Raw genomic sequence first — 22,348 nt, 5'->3', positions numbered from 1 at the left:
TGCTACTGTGAACTCAGCAGGGCTCTGGGAAAAAAGGGAAATTTTGAGTGAAATTCAATAAAGTGAAATTGGCTTACGATTACTCAGCACTTTGCCTCCAGATTAGTCTCCCTCCTTCGTACCCTTCAAATTGCACAAGTCGCTTTCAAAGTGATACAACATTGTGACATAATTACATTGTTCAAGGTGAGGCGTCGTAGAAATGGCCTTTTGCTGACACAAGGCGATTTTCCATAACATGCAAATTTACAGACAGCTCACTTGTAAGCCAGCATTATTCGGAGACATAACTCATGGTGAGAAGTCCTTATCCGAAACCAAAGGAGGCTAATTGCCGAACTACAATCAAAGTATAAGGGGTTATTGTGACACCATGACATCAGCCTGCAAGTGATTTACAAAACTCATCAAGAAGAAGCTGTGCAAATTGACACAGCAACAATTGCTCTATATATAAGTTTATTCATACAGTCACAGCTGTTCAAAGCATTTGACTGGAAGTTACAGATGGCATGGTACCACTTTTTCTTATGCAGGGCTGTTGAAATCTTGAGCATCAGCCGACAACGACCCAATATTTTCTCTCTAAAAATCATTAAACTACTATTTTATTTTACTACTTTACTTTATTTTAAGGACTACATATTAGGGGTTTATCAAACTATTGCTCTCTGTCAATTTCTCACAAATGTATCACTAATAATTACTATCACAATAATCCACAATACATACTTTATTAAAACACTTATACAAATTACTGAGCATAGATTACCTCTTAAATTCACACTAATATTATTGCATAATTGCCAGGTTTTGATGCCTTTAGGTTCTAGACAGTGTCATATGAGTTTTGGAATGTATTACTTAAGGCCTAATAAGAGTTTAATGAGTCACTTTAGATGTGTTTTTGTCATGTTATTAAAATGACATTTATTTAACCGCCCCTCTATTTCTCCATTTTCAGTTTCAGCTATAGCACCTGAAACATCCATCACACATACTTGCTGCGAATGCATGAGTGTCAATCCTTTTTAATAACAAAAACGTGAATTCTACCAAGTCATATGACTATAGTCATATTAGTAAAGAAATCAATGCTTTTGCCAACTAAATACCATGAATGGCTATACAATTTGTAATGCAAAGTGATTTAATGAAAGCTTGTTTAGTACATTTTAGCATACTCTTAGTGGCTACACTTCAGATCGAAATATAGACAACCATACTCAAACTGCTCAAACACTACTAGCCCACAGGAACAATTACAATGACATAATTTCATGTACTTTTCAGGGCAGATTTATGGGAATTAGATGAAATGTATTATCGTTTTTGACCTTCCTATCCAGAATTTTCTGATACTGAGCCAATAACAATACACTGAATCAAACGACATCAACATCTGAAAGAGCAGTGAACAAATTAAACAGTACTGTGCTAACACACAGTTGTGTAAATAACCTCTCGCTTCCTAGTACTGGTGATTAAAAGGCAAGTGACCTAGAAACGGTGCCCTCATTCAAAGATCTCCAAATGTCCATACAGACACAGACACACACACAAAAAAATATAACATCATCAGCTTAGAATAGCAATGTCATGTGGCCCAGTCTTCGAGCTTATAGATCTATTGAAGCTCAAGCATACCCTGGGGGCACATTGCTATGATAGTGCAGGATTCACTCATAAGTTTCCCATTAGGGTCCACCGCTGACTTTAGGAGAGGTCACTACCAAAGGGAAACACTAGCACTGTGCATTTAATACTATAAAGCCAAATCTATTTACTGGCACCAAATCAGAAGTCTACACAAAGATATTTGAGCTCTTTAACAGCCTTCTTTACCCATGTCAGGCTTATCACAGTCCTTCGGGTGCAGGGAGGTACTTTTTTCAATCAAAATGAAAAGTGAGGCTGAATTTAGACTTTTGAAAGAAGAAGTAGGAACTACCTTTTTTTCCTTTTGTCAATTAAACCATGTTTAAACGTGTTTCACCACATGAAATAATGTAGCTCCACTGTCAGCAAAGACTAAATGAATCAGCCCTTTCTGTTAAATGTTAGTGTACCACTGCATTTAATTTGTTGCTATTCTAAATGTAATATTTGGTATTTTTTCTAATTTATTAATATCAAATAGTATTTTTGCTATTCTTTGTAAATGGAAACTATTTAAAACAATAGTAGAAAAAATTAATAAAATGAAAATCTAACCGATAATTGTGACCTTAACATTGAAAGTTTAAGCAAATTAAATTGTTTTACTATAAGTTCAATGCTACTGAGGGTGCAGTAAAGAAACCGAAATCATGCATTCAAAATTGCATAAACTTAACTTTTCACTTAGATAATCAACAAAACCTCAAATGTAACCAGATATTTTGGCATAAAACTGTACCGTTGAGATCATTGAAGTCTTTAAATCCTCCTGATCGATCCAATTTGAGTACCTTAAATGTTGAGTAGCAATCTCATCAATCAGCAATCTCATCTGATCTGTATTTTCATAGATTATACAGCCATATAGTGTCAGTAAGATATGCTAGTCTGCCAATTAATACTACAGTAAAATCAATTTATTTTAATTATGATCTAGTTTGATTGCCCTCCCTGTGATTTGGCTACAGTTACTTTTACACTTTGCAGGTAAATCACTATTGTATTATTTATTTTAGCACTACTTATGTGATTTACACATTTTATACCTATGTGAAAAATCAGCCTCCTCATTTTTCTCAATTCTGAATGCAGAAGCACGCAGTTTTATGATACAAGCACTCAGCACTGCATCTGGTAAAATGTTTCAGTGATACTTTTTGTTTTTAACAAATTTTCATGACTAAATTGTATATTCTGCATACTTGTCTACATAGTTTTGATGAGCGTTGCTTGCGGTAAACAGTATAAAATAGACTTGAAGCATAATAGCCATGCATTCACATTTTACAGACCAACAGTAAGTTCAAACATAGCCAAAATGTAAAGAGTATAGTTATTACAAGGTCTTATTTTTCACTCTAAAATAGTTCCAAACTGTAAACTTTAAACTACTTTGTTAACTTCTGGAATCGTGACTTAATTCTGCAGATTGTGGTAACGTCCAATAACGGTACCTCTAAGAAAGCAGGGATAAGGCTGGTTTTAGCCGATGTATATGTTAAAATATGTCTAAATTGAACATAACATCACAAAAAAAACTCTGTTCATTTAATTACCCACAAGTGCCTAAAATTGGATAAATATTATGCAAAATGAAAAAGTCATTGTATAGTATGAGCAATATGTAAGAAGCAAGTTGAAGTTATGAATCATAAATAACGTGGAACTGCTGCTAACGAGAAGCACTGATGAGGGGAAATTCTGGAGATAATTATAATAATAGATAATTATAATAGCCTGGCAAATGTGAACAGGACCAGTTGGCAAATATAGATTTTTCTCTCATGTTACCTCTTCTGGTCAACAGGCTTTTAAGCTCACTGTGCACTGCCTTCTTCTAGCATGAACAGAGTCCAAATCTTCCTGCTTTCACCATTAATTAGTCCCACAAGAACACAAGAATTTAAGGCAGGAAATGAAAGGAAAAATATTTCATGTGAAAGCTATGATCTGTGTTACAACAGGAAAGTCTAAGGCTGATGCTATAAAATGATTAGTTTCTACAGCATTTGATGTGGGTATAGGTGTCTCCTGTACGGTCAAACCATTAGCTTTATTCCAAAGAAAAACATTTCATGACAAGTTAAGAGCAAAAGCCAAAAACATGGAAAATTCCCTCAACATCTTCAAATATCATTAGCTTTTTTCAGTTTGTTTGTTTTAGTCATAACATATTTCCCTTTGGACAACAGCTTTCTCTAAGTTTTAGCAGACTTATGGCATTTGCAAATTGGAGAGGCTTTTATGAAGTAATTGAATTGAGTAAAATGACAGTTATTTGGAATATCAAGGATTAACATGGGAGTCAGTCAATACATGCATATAACAGATTTAATAATACATTTTACACAGCATGAATTTAACTCTGTTTTTAATTATTCCTAAAAATCATGGCGTTTCTAAAAACACCTTATGTTTTGGTCAGATGTTCTAATGCAGAGCAAAGAGTAGTCAATATTGGCTTGATGCATGGTGTGGCATACATCAAACACATATATCGATAAACACCTAAACAGCTCTAAATTTAGAGTGAATGCATATGTATGCTCACAACACATCGGCCCTAAAACGTGTTGGTCAATCGATAAAATGTTCCAGTGCTTTAATATTTATGATAACAGCTAAATTAAGTAAAAGCCTTAAAATGCTGGGAGGTAGCATAATTGACAATTCCATTGAAAGTACAGCAGAGTTTGTCAATATTAATTTTCTGTATCCCAAAGAAGCGTCCCAACTAGTAGGTCATTTATCCCCCACAGCTGGGATCAAGCTCTCTGCAGCAAATTCAACCTCTACCTGACCCCTCAGGGCATGCAACCATGGCATCGACCTTTCAACCTTAAAAGCAAATGACCTCAGCAGATGAGCATCTCAGTCCAGTGTCCAGCAGACAAATCATTCATTTTGGCCACAAACTAAGTAACATAAACTACATTTGTAATCACATGCTTTATTTGCAGAAAATGACACCCCTCACCTTTTTTCTTCAAGAAAGCTTTTCTGGTGGCCAAGGGACTCTGAAGAACTTTTGCATTCTGTAAGAACTTCACTGCTGTGGTGATCTGTAAAACAGGAAAACAGCTTAATAAGACAATTTAATTTTCTACTTTTTTCATGTATTTTATTTTTTTGAGGTCCTCTTATAATATTTATATGCGTTTTGGTACCTAAAACAGTCAAAATTCATTTCTGCATGACCGTTTTCCAACCTCTCTTTATCCCTTAGAATGAAACAGGCAGCTTTTCTCCTGGTTTTTTTTGTGACTCTTGTGTGTAAACGACCTCTATTCTGAAGAAAAAAAAAAACAGTTCAGACTAAAACTCTCCCTATAATTTCAGTGTAAGCAAGTGGGGCTAAACTGCTGTAGATGGAACAGGCAGCTATATGTAAATAGAAAAAAAAGAAATCACAAAAACAACAAATTCAAAACAGGCTATTTTTGCAGATTAGTTTCCATCTACTGACAAGGTCAGAATAAAACCATCTCAAAAAAGATAACTTGCTTAAAAAATGCTTAAGATCCTTACTTTTAATGGAAGTTAATGGAACAAGATCTAATTCTTATTTTAATCCATTTCTAATGACATTTTGACAGCGCAAAAACTAGCCGGCTTTTTCATAAAAAATTAAGATACAAGGTTTTTTCTAAGAGTAACAGTATGCGATGCATGGCCTGGGGATTGAATAATACACGGTGAAACAGTTGCAACGTCCAAACTCTTAAGTCTTATTTTTTTAAAAATCATAATCATAAAAAAAGGACAATTTTCCTGATATGGGTCCTACAAGGTCTGTTTTTATGAACATGGACTGAGCCTCATCCAGCCCTAAACTGTAACATCAGTGGTGATATCATTAAAAAACATTTTTAGTCTGGGATAAAGTTTAATCTGGGTCGATGAAACCAAACCCCTGAGAGTCTACAGAAATTACATTGCAGTAACATGTGCTTTGTGTCAGGATCATATTTGGAAAAACTTTGGATTCCTTTTACACTTTTCACTAAAGTGTGTCTCCAGTGTGTCCAGACAAGATCCGATTGTACTTTTCCCCACAAATCGTTTGCGTTTTACTTTTGTTAACTCTTTTCCCAGTTACCATATGAGTGGACAAGCTCAGCCCAGATGCTTTCCTCAACCTGGAGTGCATGAAGGCTCTTAGTTTTGGGCCTTGTGTATTCAGCCTTGTGTATTCTTCATCTTCGAAATCCGAAATCCGAACGTAGTTCACTTACCAAAAATGCATGTTTACACAAGGGGTAAACCTGTCCTGAGACAAGTTTACCCCTAAGTGTTTGGATCCTAAACCCAAATACGACTGTATAATTCAGATTCAGATTCCTTTATTGATCCCAGGGGGAAATTGCAGTTGTTACAGTTGCAGCCATTTATATAAAAGAATAAACACTTTAATAATTGAAAACAATATAGAGAAATTTGCAGTATGTACACAAGATTTAAGTACTTATGAATACAGTAAAGTGGCGGTGATTGTGATAATAAATATGAAACATCTGGTATAAGCAGTTCAACTATTTAAATTATTTAAATTAGGTTAGTGTCCCTCTGAGTTATTGCACACACAATTGTTGTTATTGCACATATGAACAGTTTTGGTATTGAGTTTTCTGAATCACACACTGAGGGAGGAGCTATAGAGTTTGATGGCCACAGGTAAGAATGACCTCCTGTGGCGCTCTGTGGTGCAATCTGGTACGATGAGTCTTGCACTGAATGAGCTCCTGTGCCTCATCACCGTGTTGTAGAGTGGGTGGGAGCCATTGTCCATAATGGCCTGCAGCTTAGACAGCGTCCTCCTCTCCGACACTGCCGTCAGCGAGTCCAGCTCTACACCCACATCATCACCGGCCTTGCGGATCAATTTGTTGAGTCTGTTGGCGTCTGCCAACCTCAGCCTGCTTCCCCAGCATGCAACAGCATAGAGGATAGCACTCGCCACCACAGACTCATAGAAGATCCTGAGCATAGTCCGGCAGATGTTGAAGGACCTCAGGTGCCTCAGAAAATAGAGACGACTTTGGCCCTTCCTGTAGAGGCCGTCAGTGTTCCAGTTTATTGTCAATATATACACCCAGATATTTGTAATCATCCGGTGCCTTGTCCCTCCTCAGGTCCACCACCAGTTCCTTTGTCTTTGTCACATTGAGCTGCAGGTGGTTCCGCTCGCACCATGCGACAAAGTCCTTCACCGTCGCCCTGTACTCATCCTCAACTCCCTTGCTGATACATCCAACTGTTGCAGAGTCATCAGAAAACTTCTGAAGGTGGCAAGACTCTGTGCAGTAGCTGAAGTCCGTGGTGTAGAGGTTGAAGAGGAGGGGAGAGAGGACAGTTCCTTGTGGAACTCCAGTGTTGCTGACCACTCTGTCCGAAACACAGTGCTGCAGGCGTACATACTGTGGTCTGCCAGTCAAGTAGTCAACAATACAGGACACAAGGGGGGCATCTACTTGCATCACTGTTAGCTTATCACCCAGAAGAGCAGGCCAGATGGTGTTAAATGCACTGGAGAAGTCAAAAAACATGACCCTCATAGAGCTGGCTGGCTTATCCAGGTGAGCATATACACGGTTGAGCAGGTAGATGATGGCGTCTTCAACTCCCCCCCCCTCCCTGCAAACTGGAGGGGATCTAGAAAAGGCTGGACTATGGGTCGGAGCTGATCCAAGACGAGCCTCTCCATGGTCTTCATGACATGAGACGTCAGTGCTACTGGCCTGTAGTCCTTGGCGTCACTGGGTCGTGGCGTCTTTGGAACAGGAACATGCAGGATGTCTTCCACATCATGGGGACCCTCTGGATACTCAGGCTCATGTTGAAGACGTTGAAGTACTCCACAAAGCTGGACGGCACAGGCTTTAAGCACCCTGGGTGGAACCCCATCAGGGCCTGCAGCCTTGTTTGTGTGGAGTCTCTTCAGTTGTCTTCTCACCTGGTCAGCAGTGAGACACACTGTAGAGGTGATGGGTGGGGGAGGGATGGAGGTGTGAGATGGGCTGGCACAAGAGGGGGGCAGGCTATCAGGAGGGGGAGGGGGGGTGAGTGGAATGGTCTGCTGAGGCAGCAGAGGAGTCAGGCTGGGGGGAGACAGAGCCTGCTGTGTCAAATCTGTTAAGGAACAGATTTAGCTTGTTGGTCCCGTCCACACTGACCTCCACTCCTCCATTGTTGCTGGACCTGAAGCTGGTGATGGTCCTCATTCCATTCCAGACCTCCCTCATGTTGTTCTGCTGGAGTTTCCACTCCAGATTCCTCCTATATTTGTCCTTCGCCTCCTTGATAGCTGTCTTCAGTTCCCTCTGGATCGTTCTCACCTCCACTCTGTCTCCAGCTCTGAAGGCCCTCTTCTTCTTGTTGAGGAGAGCCTTAATTTCCTTTGTTACTTACGGCTTGTTGTTTGGGTAACATTTAACAGTCCTGGTTGGTACAGTGGAGTCCACACAGAAGTTAATTATACCAGTTGTATTTGTTAGTAGCTCACTGAATGGTTAATGTAACTGGTTGGCCACTTTGTACTTGTATACAAGATCTAGGAAAAGGAAAGGTAGAACATTTGCAGTAACTGGTCCACTAGATCAGTGAAATGGTTTATAGCCAAGTAGCCTACAATAGAAGTCATTCAAAACACACCAGAAAAGTGGAATAATTCTTGCATAGACAATTACTGGGCAAGTCTCATAGTCCATGATACATCATCAGCCAATAGCAGCAACTTTAGAGAAACTACCCCTCACTGTAGAGGCCAGACCACCAAACCACTTTAGAGATAAATCTGGGAAATGAGCGAATCAGCAGTTATAAAATTATCCCATCAAGGTTTGCTGAATAAATGGGGTATGGAGTTTAATTTGCCATTATCCTCTTTAAGACAAACTCCAAGCCTTAAGTGTGCAGGGACTGAAAATCTATACTTAGTGCTGAAGTGCCCATCTGTATCTAATAACTGCAGAATACCTGGCTGAAAACTTCAGCAAATCTTTAAGAAAGTGCATTATGATCAAATAATATGGCTGCATGTTGTAATGACCGCGTGTTAATGCACTAGAAAATTAAATATCATCAGGACACATGTAGTTGTAAGTGCAGTGGGGTGTTGATCGATTCCATCATGTTTTCCTTCGAGATGCTCCTTAATTTGCCACTTTAGCATGCTTTCCATGAGAATTAAAAAAGGCCTCCTTCCTTAAACACCATTACAACATGAATTTGAAGTGGGCTCTCAGAAGTGGAGCTTTTAAAGAACAGATAAACATGAAATAACATCTGGAGATAGGTGGAAACGCACACTCAAGACTAGAGCTGAGCCGTCTCGTTATCGCACCTGCGGTCCCTGTGATTCAATTGTAAAAGTCATCCCTCTAATAGGTTGAAAGGTTTTGATTACTCTTCTTTTTCTTTAAGCGGCAAAAGATAAAAAGTGATTGAGCACGCTGTCCGTGGTAATTCATTTTGGGTAATGCATTGCATATACTAAAGACCTGGTCCAATTCAAAAGAATTGCATTTTGAAAACAGGCTGAGGACAATGTATAACGGTAAGGCAAGCTGAGAGTCCGCATTGCTTGCCAGAGACAAATCAAGACAAAGTGAAACAGGGACACAATTTTCCTATCAAAAGTCATTGTATTGATTTCAGGTTACATTTACAGTACAGTGTGATTTTTTCCATTGGTGGCATGGGGTTGTAAGTAAAACAAACTGAAGTGAAGTCATACATTTAGTACACAGCGTCTGATGTTGACCACGAAACGGTAATACTTCCTGAACAAAAAATATTACTGTATCCATTTACAACATCCCTCAACCACATCCCTCAAATCATGGTCATGTGTTGGGCCACCTAATCCTACGGTCTGTTGTCACACTCTTTACAGTGCAGAAGGGTTACACAAAAATAAACGTGTGGTCATTCCTGTATCTCTGTATACCAAAGCTGTGCTGAACTCAGTCACCCGAAACCTCCATCGCGACAGGCAGATTACAGCATGCGTGTGGTGAAAACCCAACGGATGTATGAGGAGCACAGTTACAGTAAAAACACAAAAAACGACATGTTTCAAAAGCACATGAAAGGTCTGCTTTGAAAAGTTATCATATAATGAAACGTCATATTAGCAGTGTTAGACTAAGAGTTTGGGTGGTGTCCTAGATAAGACATGGTGTTGCTTCTTGTCTGTATTAATACAAATACTGAACAAACACAAAGTCCATGAATCTCTCAGACTTTATCGGTATCTCAGACAACACAGTATGTTCTACATTCTGTACAATTCTCTGCAAAAGTCAGAGATCACCACCAATTTCATCTCAGAGAGAGAAGAAAATCAAGCTCTGCTCTTTATTTAGATCTGAAAAAAAATCCACGCGTTTCTTTCCAGCCATCAAGAAAAGGTAATAAACAAACAAAAAAAAAAAAAAACATTGTGTTCAGGATTACTTGGATTGTGAGAAGCAGAAAATGCAACCAACTTCTAAAATTGAACTTTGAAGGTGCGGAAAAATGTCCCTGCACATTTCTTTGAAAAATGGGAAGCAAGCCTGAAAAGAGTGAAAAGAACAGAACCTGTCATAAAGGCTAAGAATGTACTCACTAAACACTGGGAAAAAAAATTGGCAACTGCAATTTTCTGTTAAATATCAATTTTCTGCTTTTTTGACACTGAATAATAAATAACAACAACCATTTGAATATAAATTAAAGTAATGATGATTGGACTATACATATCATAATGTATAAATAGGTGGAATATACCATAATGTTATAATGTAAAGAGAAAATTATGCAAATCTATTTTTGGAATGCAAAAATATTCAATTACATTCAATAAATTTGATAAGCAGAACATTTAAAAAAGGAAAAGCCATTTAACTCATAAAACATTTCCCCACTTTTATAAAACCATGCACTTCTGTAGAGGAAACAAATTTATTTATGACATTTGATAGCAACTGGTGAACTCTAGGCGGAGTCAAAATAAGCTTCCTTCCACTCTGGATTTCTAGCTAGCTAGCTAGCTACATGTGCTCAGTAGCATTTATTTCAGGCAATAAATAAGAACACCGAAGTAAGCTAGTTGTCCAGAGAGCACAATTATTCAGACTGCAGTGAGCATTAAAGTTCCAGTATAGAGCAGTTTAAAACTTGCTTTAGTATTTTAATGCAACAAATAATTTAAAGGTGACTTTTTCCATTACCATACAGTATTATCATATTTTTAATACAAGTTAAATAAACAGATAAATATTATTAAATAACAGACCCAATGACAGTCGTATGCAACATTTTCAAAACCTCTAGTCAAATTTGATTGATTTTCTAAACGAAACAAGTTAACACATCCTCTACAGGTGGCAAACATAAATAGGATATTTTTCTGCAAAATTCAGTGTAGAAGTTCTATTCATTTGTTAAGTTTAACATGTTGGGGAAAAAATACAATAATGTCTGTATAGGATGTGTGCTTTTTTTTTTTTTTTTTTTTTTACACAGAAAACTTGCAATGTGACCAGGGGCACCCAAACCTTTGCATATGACTGCATATGAACAATACTGAGCATAAACATGTATTTTCTTTCCTCATTCAGGCATTAAAGTGAATTATATACTGAATTATATAAGAATGTTCCTTATACTTATTAAATGAAGATTCCTACAGCACCAATTCAGTCATAGATGGCCAAAAATCGGGCAATATGTTTTACTTTCAAATATATCAGGTTAAAATAACTCTTTCATCAACTGAAATAGTACTCGTGTTACAACCGGGACCAGCTTTTTTTTTTTTTTTTTTTACTTCCCCTGGTGATGGACATAGACTAGCACTCTTGTAAACACTTCTTTAAAAGATGAAACCTAAAGTAGGATAACAAATGAGGCAGATGTCCATTTATTTTCCCAGAGTGTTGCATGTGATCTACAGGGAGAAGAAAAGTGCTTTTCTTTGCAGATGACATAGCTGCTTTATGCAAGTTCCACTCAGACATCTCAATCAATTATAACCACATTGTGCAGATTTTAGTCTTGTCTAGTTATTGACTTATAGATCACCCCCCTTGTAGTGTAAGGTAGTAGCACACAATTGTGCTTTTAAGGAGGAGAGCTGTATCCCTATAAGTCAGTACAAGGCACATTTGCTTTGGCAGGCCAAATATTAACCTAAATTAAAAAGGTGGCTGCATGTTGCTTTGCTGAATACCAGTAAATACTCTTTGTTAATAACCATTATTTTCTAGTGTTTCTTGTAAGGCTAAAATTGCTAATGCACTGAAAGTGCTCCCCGTTCTAACCAATAATCTTTACAAATGAGATAAATGATCAAGTGTCAGGAGCAACTTAAAAAGTGGCGAAAACTCAATCACACAGGCCAAGCAGCATTAAGCAGTATGCCTGGAGACACGGCTGCCACGATGAACCTGATGACTGGCCCTCACAAATCATACAGCGGTCTTATTGAGTTTGGATTGGACAGTGGTTTAATAGAGCACTTTCCTTCACACTTACCTTAAATTTGGAGGAAGAAGAGCTATCCCTTATCATAATGACACCAGATCTGCAGTGCTCTCCCAATTTCGTTTATAGGAATATTCTGGTGCTTTTATGTAAAATAAATGTATCTACTGACAGTAGCGTTTTCTGGTAAATCCAGTAAATCCAGTTTTCTGATGATTAGTATAGTTTTAGAGGCTACAGAGCCAAGACAAACATTGGGGTAGCCCAGAGTGGGGGATGGGGGGGGTGTTGGTCGGCAAGTATTTGTTTACTGAAACGTGCTTCTAATTTTAATGCATTTTAATGACACTTTTTAAGGCTGTTAAAAAGGAACTGCACCACTTTCTTTATATTTCTACATAATTAAATTGTTGGAATGAACATTTTGATGTCAAACGGTTCACTATAGAGAAAATGACTTTTTTTTTCAGTGGTGATCGGATTTACTATACAAAGTAACAAGTGAATCTACACCCGTCTGCTGCATTTCTATGTAATATGTTGTATATGTAATGTATTATACATGCATTATAACTAAAGTATTGTAAAGTAGTAATAAATCTAAAAATAAATACATAAATAAACAAAACTTCCCATTTGCCTCACAAAATATTTCTCTCTGTGGATTTCGAAAACCTATGTTTTAGGACAAAAAAACTTGCTGCAAAGCTCCTGCAGAACAACATCTCAGGCATCAGATAACCAACTGTTGTAGAAATTTTCTGTGATGTGGCTTTTAGATGCATTAAATGCTTCAGATGTCTGGCTCCTGTCACCAGCACTGTGAAAAGTTTCTCTAGAATGGAGCATTTCACATCAAAGCACTCTGATTGACATTACACTCTAGTTTACATCTTAACTACATGATTACAAATTTTGTAAAAACTGGTAGAATTATCCTTTAATTTAAAAGTTGTGTTAATTTGGAAAAACACTTGAAAAACACAATTGACAATAAGGCACCAGGAGTTTCTACTACAAGGTCGTTTTACGTGAAAGTCACCTTTCTACCCCATTTAAACCATAACACCTCTAGCAGAATTCATCTACAAGCACTGTTGACCAAATCAGCACATTACCAGAACAAGAGCAAGTAAAAATGAAATTCATTACCAAAATGTGAAGCTACTTTTTCGACTGAAATGGAACAAAACTGCAAAAACTGCGGTGCTTTGAAGATAAGATTCCCCTAGTCTTCAGGAGTCACTTTAGACCTGATTTTTGCCCTTTTTAATGTTTCTTTTAACTGAAAACGCTGACTGAAACTGGGTAAGACAAACAAGATTCATTGCTGTATTCACAGCGACATGGAGAAAAGAAGAAAAAAACCCTCCACTTGTTCATTTTGTACATATATGGTCAATGAATACCATTTGAAGATGGTGTAAAATGAAAACTGGTTTTGGTTACGTACTAGCAACTTCACTATAACTGACAATACATGTGAGTGAGTCTCTATGTTTTCATTTAATGACTTCCTCTCTCTGATGGCAGCATTTGAAGTTTCACTGTTTGAATGTACAAAATGTAAAATCTATTCTGAACCATAAAAGAGCTGTTTTGCTTAGAAATGCTGCCATCTAACCACCACATATGAAAAGGAAGATTTCCTGTAGAAGTGCACGTTGGGGTTTTCACGGCTAAGCGAAGACAAGTGTGGAGTATTCATTTCAATCTTCTGCGGTACAGGACAAAACACATTTATATCAGCTGAAGACATCTGACTTAAAGGGAAGGAAAAAAGCTTTAAAGGGCTACACATGCACTGCAGCTGAAAAGGCTGTAATGCACGTACAGTGAACATATTAAAGGGTATATGTGAACATATTAAAAGGGCCCATAGCATAAATTTGAACATTTTGTGTGGGTTTATGCACCCAAAACAGTCATTTTTACATCATTTTCCAACCCTTTTTTATCCCTGAAAATGAAACATCCTGTTATTGTGCCTTTCAGACTGGTATATGTACAATAGCTCTGTCCTCATTGGTTGCCCTGTATTTTACTTTAAACTACTATATAACTTCAGCATGAATGGGCAAACCTGGGGAGTGAACAGTATGTTTTAGATCTTTACCAGTGTTCACGTGGGGCATCACACTCTTTCATTTCAAAAATGCTAGAAAATTTCAGTTTCCTATGAGATGTGCACTCACATTGTGTGGGCTAACTTTGTAAACTCACATTGAGTGGGCTAAATAAACACGACAGAGACTAGCACATTTCCAGTCCTTTCTATTAGCCAATGCTACAACAAAAATAATACTATTTGGTCTTTAATTAAAAAAGTTGCCTATTTCTATGACATTAATCAAATATGGCTATATTAATGTATTATATGCTTTGAAATAGATGTAGCAACAGCATTCAGATTAAGCCCAAGTGCATTTAATGTTTCTTGTTGTTTACATCATAAAATTACAAAAAACAAATCGGCCAAAATCAAAAACTTGCTATACATGATTTACAATCTGTCAATTCTGATCATGCATCCGAATCTAAAATAGTCCTCATAATTCATACAGGTAACATTCTGGTTTGAACTGCATTTATAACTAAATTCTACTGATTTTTCAAAAATTTGTCTGTTTTTTTAAATCATGGGAGAGCTAAACAAAGTAATTTGGAGTTGTTAGATGTGAAATGGTTAATTGTGGAGAAACTCAGATTTCTATACAGTGATGGTGACGGGGACCAAGGGTGACAACATACACACACCAATTTATTTACCATCCAAAACAACCAGTGAACCTACATGTGCCTTCTGAGTTTTTGTGTGTTCATATATGTAATGTAAATAATATAATAGGTAACACCCAAAAGGTTTTGCCTCATAATGCTCCACATGTACATCTCTGGAGATATAAGTTTCTGACTAAAACCTTTCTCTCAAAACTATTGGAAAGCAATGTCTCAGTCAGCAGGCGGCATATTCATAACTATTTTATCTAACGGCTTTCTGTGAAGGAGCTTCTAGGGGCATTAAACACTTCAGCTGCTTGGTTCCTATCACCTCCACTGTGAAGTTTCTCTAGAACAGAGCATCTCACATCAAGACACAAAGAGTTTGTTGACATCTTGTTGACATCATTTATTCTCAAATTTTAAAAAAAATCTGTGGATTCCCCCTTAAAGCATTCATTCATTCTTTGTCAAGAGTGTCAAACTGCAAAGTAGCTGAAGTAGGAAATACTGCTTGCTTTCTGGTAGACTAACTACTGCAGATACACAAACTAGAGCTGTTGGGTTGTTGACAGTAATTACCTCTACTTTAGACAGGACAGCCAAGCAGACAGTGGGTGGGGGCCATCAGCGGAGCTACAAGGAAATAGTGAGAGAAGCTAAAAGGAAATCATTATCAAGTCTTGGGATCCAGTCTCGGTGTGAATCAATTCATTTCAAATTTGCCATGTACATCTGTGCAGAAGCAGCCTTGATGTAATAAAAGGCTAATAGAGACAGGTGCAATTGTGTTAGGGTGGTCTCGAATTCCTCCAAAACAGTGGTTAAAAGAAAGAGAGAGAGAAGGCTGGAGAAAGGAAGAGAGGCTAGCTGACTTTCAATATTAATTAAGTGGTCTCATATATAACAGTGATTCCATCTACAATGCTCTCAGTGTCGTCCCCATTTCCAAATCCTTTCCCTGAAAAGGAAAAAAAAACTGAATGGGATTTTGATGTAATTACACATTCCTTCTATCTTCTAACTGGTTGATGTGCTAAATGGTGTTTTTAATCATTTAAAAGAACATCTCTAAATGTCCTTCTAATTATGACATCTTTTCCAGTTAAACTGACCTTTAGCAGGCATGGAGGCCCACTTGGGAGCAGTGAAGAGAAATGACACCTGACTGAGAGTGTAGGTGTAAGAGAGAGCGAGACAAAGGGAAGGAGAGGGTAATAACCTTTCAATTTGTATGATAAAAAGCACAGCTACAGTAGTGGGTAAAAATCAGAGCTCACTTGTCACTTATTTAATTTCATAGTCAAAATGGCCATTGAGTATAAGTTATTCATTTTTTACAGACTAAACATACTTGCTTTTTTACGGTATTTAGTGTGTCCACTCTTTGGCTTCATCACAGCTTCTATTCTTTTCAGGAGACTTGCTTTCATTTTTTTCTGAAAAAAATCTGCAGGGATATTTTTGCACATCCAAAGTTCAGTCTAAGAAGCTGGTAGCTTTTTCTGCTTCTGACCATTCAAGTAATCACAAATTTAGTCAGTACTTAAAACTTTACTCCTCATCTCAAATGTCCAGCTTTTGTTCCTTTTCTCAGGAAGGGCTTCTTGACAGCTACACATCCTTTCAGACCCATGGTGTCAAGTTGGCATCTCACAGTAGAAAGATGGACAGAAACACTTATGGATTTTTCAGAGCAAGAGTGGAGCTTGATTTTCTCCTCTCTCTCTCACAGATGAAAGCTTGAAGTACTGTTGATCCGATGGGGATAGTTTTGGTGGTCTACCAGGTTTCAAGTTTTGAAAACTCCTGTTTTTTCACTCATTTTCCTCAGAAATCCCCCTTCCTTATGTAAGTAGATTACCTTATGTTTCATCTGCTCAGAAATACCTCATGAAAATTATTAACTTGTACTTCATGACTGTTTTGACTGGAAATTAAATAGACGACGGGTGGGGTCTGACGTCTGCAATGAACTGTACGTATGCCAACACAGTAATATCAGTTCTACAAATTCAAATCTGAATCATTAAACCAAAAGGCTGTTTACACACAACCTGATACTGTTTAGCTTCACTCACTTCTCCACTCTCTTTCAGCACTTTTGGGTTTTTCCGTATTTTATGGTTCTCAGTTTACGAGGCACCTAAAAACTTCCCCCACTCTCTCGCTGTCTCTCTCTCACTCTCTCTCTCTCTCTCTGTGTCACACACAAACTTTTAGAAGGTCACATTCAGGATGTACAGATATAATGAAAAAAATATTCATTGCTGATGATTACGTAGACCACACATTTTTTCCGTTTGCTGTCTATGTATTGAGCTTTTAAGCTTCAGCAGATGCGAATGTGGCTATTCAAATCATGTTGGTGGCCCTTTTGTATTGAATGCTCTGAACTTCTGCGACTAAAGGTCAGAATGAACATTTCTATGAACAAAACGCAGAGTGGAAAAATTCATTGATGTGAGCTTTGCGAAGGTTTAAAAATAACATGCAGTCCTGCATATGTGACAATTTCAACCCTTCAGGCTAGGCTATCAAACATGACATCAAGAGCGAGTTATGCAATTTAACTTTGCGTGTGTGGTGTGGGTACGAGAGCCAGAGTGAGAGAAAACGAGCGGACCTCTTTGCACCTCCAGCACATTTTTTCAATCAAATGCCCTGCACTCTGGACAAAATAAGCCACACTGGGGCCTGATCTGTGCCAGGATCCACAAACTTCCCCTTTCACTGGCTTAACTAGGATTTAATACTTCTGATTTCAGACATGGGACAAAGCCTATTACACTGCCCAGGAAAATCAGTACTACCAAAACATTCATTTCAATTTTCTTCATAAAGCACTCAAACATAGCCAGTCTCTCATTCAATCCGCATTTTTTTAAGTGTCTATATCTTCAAAAATCGGCCATCTCCCTTTAAAAAAAAACATATAATTCACCTTCTAGTTATTATACATACAAACACATATCTGCAAAAACAGCCTGGTATGAATGCATTGTTTTTGTTATGTCACTAAAAACTAACACATTCACATATCTACATCTCATCTATTCAGCCTAGCCTACAGCAGGTCAGCTCCACCTATTCAGGTTGACATAAGGACTGTTTCAGCCCAGGCTGCTTTTTGAACGAGCACTAATACACACAGCAGCCAAACAGAGCAGAGCTCATTTACATAATTAGTCTTAAAGACACCACAACAAAAACAGTCTGATTAATTCTAAGGGATAAACGGAGGTTAAAATAATGTTGTTATGGCTACAGACGGCATCATAGGGTCGTATCTGTTGTTTTCCATTTATAAGCACATTAAAATTTCTGGATGCTCAATGATATTGGAATCATATTAGTACTGGCAGATAACTGCCTTATCAGACAGATGATGTTTTTATTCTACTGCAGAAAGCAGAATGTTAAGGCAACACTGGGCTACTGTGCTGAAAATCCTCCTTTTTTTTTACCATATTTGCAGTACAAATACATTTCTCATTTCCTACAATACCATTTCATATTAATTTAGTCTCTGTTTCTACATTTTATAAATGTTTACATAATCAAAATCAGCCAGTATGTGCTTGGAAAATACCAGATATCATCACTGACCAACAAATTCCACATCAGTGCATTCCCACAACCATGATAAGTGGTAATAGATATCAAAAATATTAAAAATATGAGCGCTTTAATAAAAGAGTTTAAAGTTTGCCTGCGAAGTGCAAAGGTGCTCTGTGCAGGACTGATATGGGGGGGTCAATATTTAATGGTAAGCTGGTAAAAAGAGAGACACATGGCTCTTCTGAAGCAGTGTAAATTCCTACAGAGATTACAGGGAAAAAAAGCAATTACAAAACACTTAAAATAGCTAGTGTGGCCAGTGACAGTTTCAAAGAGTGATAAGTCATTTGCCCCCACAACACAAGCACCTGGGCTATTCATTCGTTTTCATTCTAAGTTTTAAGAAAACTAATAATAGCACAGTTTAGCAAAACAAGCAGCCACAACGATGGGTCATTCAGACCAAACCACAGCACATTCATTAAAGAAATGACAAATAAATCTCAAATCACTCAGGCCAACTGTCACTTTTGCAGAGACAAAAAGGCCAAGCATTTTTCACAAATACCTTTTAATTCAGGTAAAAGGCCTGAACGGACAGGCCCAGGGTGACAGAGAGGGAGAGAAAGGTGATCACAGATGAAACAGTGGCACTCAGGCTTCATAAAATAAGCCACGGTGAGCACAACAAACTATTCAGGCCAGCTCACCACAAATACTCCAGCAGCAATCCAGTAATGGATACTTCCTCAGCTCCTCAATTGGTCAAAATGTTTTCATACAATAATTTAATTCAGAAACACTTTTACAAAGCAAGAGTAATCAATTTTAATTAGTTGATCCCCCCCCCCTCCAATCGCATAAAGTTTAATGTACTGCCATCGATCTCCTTTGTTCTTTAATGCAGTGCTGCTTTCCTGTAATTTGAGGCTTTTCTTTTTTTCCCCACTACTTTTACAGTCAATGATGACATTCAGTGTGACAGTCTACACATCTCTCAGAGCAGTAACTAAGAAGAGTGCACCATACATACACATACTAGAAGAAACCATGCAATTCCTTTCCTTCATACTTGGATCATGAAAATGCAACCAACTTCTAAGACTGAACACTTGAAGTGTGAAAAAATTCCTGCAGATTTCTTTATAAAAAAAAAGCTTCATTAAATAGTAAAAAAATAAATAAACAAATAAAACCTATAATAAAAGGTTAAAAGCGAGCACACTAAATACAAACATTTGCTTTAGAATTACTTGTTGAAGCTTCTATGTAACTTTCTGTTTAGAAATATAAGCTTAATGGCAATTTTGACAGGAAATTAAATAAATGAAAGGATGGTCTCTGACTTTTGCACGGTACTAAACATGGGGGAAAAAAAAACAAACAAAGAATCCCAAAGGAATTAATGAGAGAGGAAAAAGTGAAAGCGTGTGCTGGTGCCAAACATAAAAATGAACAATGACACACAATACTACAAAGCCACGTGGTAACACAGCGTTGATGAGGCACACAGATAAACACAAAGGCAATCTTGCACTGGCAACGGATCCTTGCCCTTCATTTCCACTGAAGGGACTACCACCCTTCATATCCAATTAGCTGATTGAAGCCAAATGAAAACAGCACTAATGGCAACAACGCCGCGTGCGCATCCAAGCTGCATTTGTGGATGGGTGCAGAAAAAGTCCTCTCCCACCCAGTGATCCAAACACACACACACACACACACACACACACACACACCTCTCCAGGTCGCCACCGAGCAAGGCCTACATACACCCACACACACGTGAACACAATGATGGGAATACCAGCCGCAGACTAAGCACACACAGCTGCTTCTCCATCACCAAAATGGCTAATAGATGTACAGCGCAGCGACAATTAAAAGGAAATGTGCTTGCCAGTGATCAATTGATTGGGCGTAAGCACAATGTGACACTTGCAGAGGATGGCCACACCAGTAGCAGGCAGATTGTGACATTCTGGTGACATTATCACTGCTTGCATTCAATAGGGGAGGATGCTAATCATGCGTTGCGGATCAACAACTTTGCAGTCTTCAAAAGGCTAGGAATTGGTGGCGTGACCCTCTTGCTGACTGAACCCCCACCCCAACCCACTATTTTGTGTGTGTGTGTGTGTGTGTGTGTGTGTGTGTGTGTGTGTGAGAGAGAATGACTGTGTGAAAAAAGCGAGAGCAAAAAACTAAAGCGAAAGCTATACTTGTGAAACTTAAAGTAAGAAAGAGAAAGTTAAAGAAAGTAAAGGGGTGAACGGAAAAGAAAGGCTGAAAAGAAACAGACAAGCGAGAAAAGAAGAGCGCAACGATGAGCAGTAGACTCCGGTAGAGTCCTCTAAAAGTTAAGACAGTGAAGATAAATATCACCATCTACTGGTCAGAAGCAATACTGCAGCCAAGTGCCCATACATGAGGATGAACTGTCAGGCCTCCCAGGCCTTTTCTGTTAGTCAGAGCTGTCAAGACTGATTAGACAGCAGCAGGGACAATGGACCTCACATTTAAAGAGATACTCAAACCACAATCAGAGCCACATGATTGGGGGACATTGCCGGCCGATCCTTCACAAAGGGAATGAAAACCATCTTCACCGATTCAGAATAACCAATGACACATCAAACTGAAAGCCATCTGTTCAGGATATCAATAACCTATCTGAAAGGGTTACATTCAATCTATCACTTGGTGCTCAGAGCTTCACTTTTTTTTCCTTTTCACCAAAATAGAGGAGCGAGTTCGGAAACATCTGGGAGGTGATTTATGCCTGTTGACTCAGACCGAAATGCACTGTTACTCAACTATACCTTCAGATTCCGGGAAATGCATATCTGCTGGAGGAATCATCACATCCAGTAGGCCCAGGCAGAATTTACCTCTTTATTTACACAGTATGTCTGTGTCTGCCTACAGTACAATAGGGCTGTCCAAACCACTATACTCACACAAATATGTATACAACAGCAAGATACAAACGCATATATACACACATATAATAAGATAATAATATAATCAGAAATATCTCCTGAAAAATCAATATGTTGTACTTAACATCCTGAGTAGAAGTTATAAGTCATATAAATGAAGTGTGTTCTCTGCGCAGTAGAATATGGACCAATCACATTACACAAAACAGATTCTGGACAGCAGGCCATGTGAGAGAACTTCTGGTGACCAGTGGTTAATGAGGAACAGAGGTGATAAGGAGTCGTGTGTGTTTGTCTGTGTACTGCTCCCGTGTGATGCCATGGTGTGCAGGAGCTCCGACGTTGCACTAGAAGGCCATTCACTGACAGACACACACCTGCTCTGACAGTTTCTGCCGACCTTGACTGAGAAAAACACATGACAATGCTGCTTGGCTTGTTCCCACAGGAGAGAGCTACTCTATTTTCTCTCTGCTCTTCTCCGTCTTTGCCTCCTTACCTAAAAGCACTCTCGGCCGTGGAGGGGAAAAAAGTGATAGAAATAGGGAGGGAAGGGTTAGTCACATATAAGCGCTAAATTAGCAGAGAGAGTCACGCTATGCTGGTGCAGGCAAAAGGCCAGGTCAGACAGAATGAGCTGAATACTATGGTGGAACTGCGTGTGAAGAAGTAGGCCTGTATTTCAGGTTGAGGATAGCTGAATGAAGTGGACATCGCAGGTGAGGATTCTCATTACACAGACACTTATGGATGTAGGGCTTAACTCTGCTTGACCCCAGCCCTGCAAAATAATCTCTGCTCCACACATCTTTCATAAAGAATCACTGAGACTAGAGCTGCACGGCATGGACAAAAAAAATACTAGTAGTGTGACTAAAATGCTACAGAACACTAGGGACTTGACCATTCAATATACTTTATCAATGTAGGCACAGATACCTACTAAATGGATCGGGTATTGTGACCAGTCTTAGCAACGGTAATTATCAACC

At 38.3% G+C, this 22,348-nt stretch overlaps 1 protein-coding gene across 1 annotated transcript in view; it reads right to left on the bottom strand.

Moving 5' to 3' along the window:
• pex14 (peroxisomal biogenesis factor 14) overlaps positions 1 to 22,348 on the bottom strand; it is a 94,267-nt gene that overhangs the window by 48,529 nt on the left and 23,390 nt on the right. The window contains exon 3 of the mRNA XM_017708188.2: positions 4,637 to 4,721. Coding sequence (XP_017563677.1) covers positions 4,637 to 4,721 — 85 coding nt within the window. The remainder of the gene's footprint in view (positions 1 to 4,636; positions 4,722 to 22,348) is intronic.

The sequence above is a fragment of the Pygocentrus nattereri genome, chromosome 9 (genome assembly GCF_015220715.1).
Source record: "Pygocentrus nattereri isolate fPygNat1 chromosome 9, fPygNat1.pri, whole genome shotgun sequence".
Taxonomy (NCBI): domain Eukaryota; kingdom Metazoa; phylum Chordata; class Actinopteri; order Characiformes; family Serrasalmidae; genus Pygocentrus; species Pygocentrus nattereri.
Note: the sequence above shows the minus strand (reverse complement) of the source record. Positions and strands in the feature narration are given on the sequence as shown.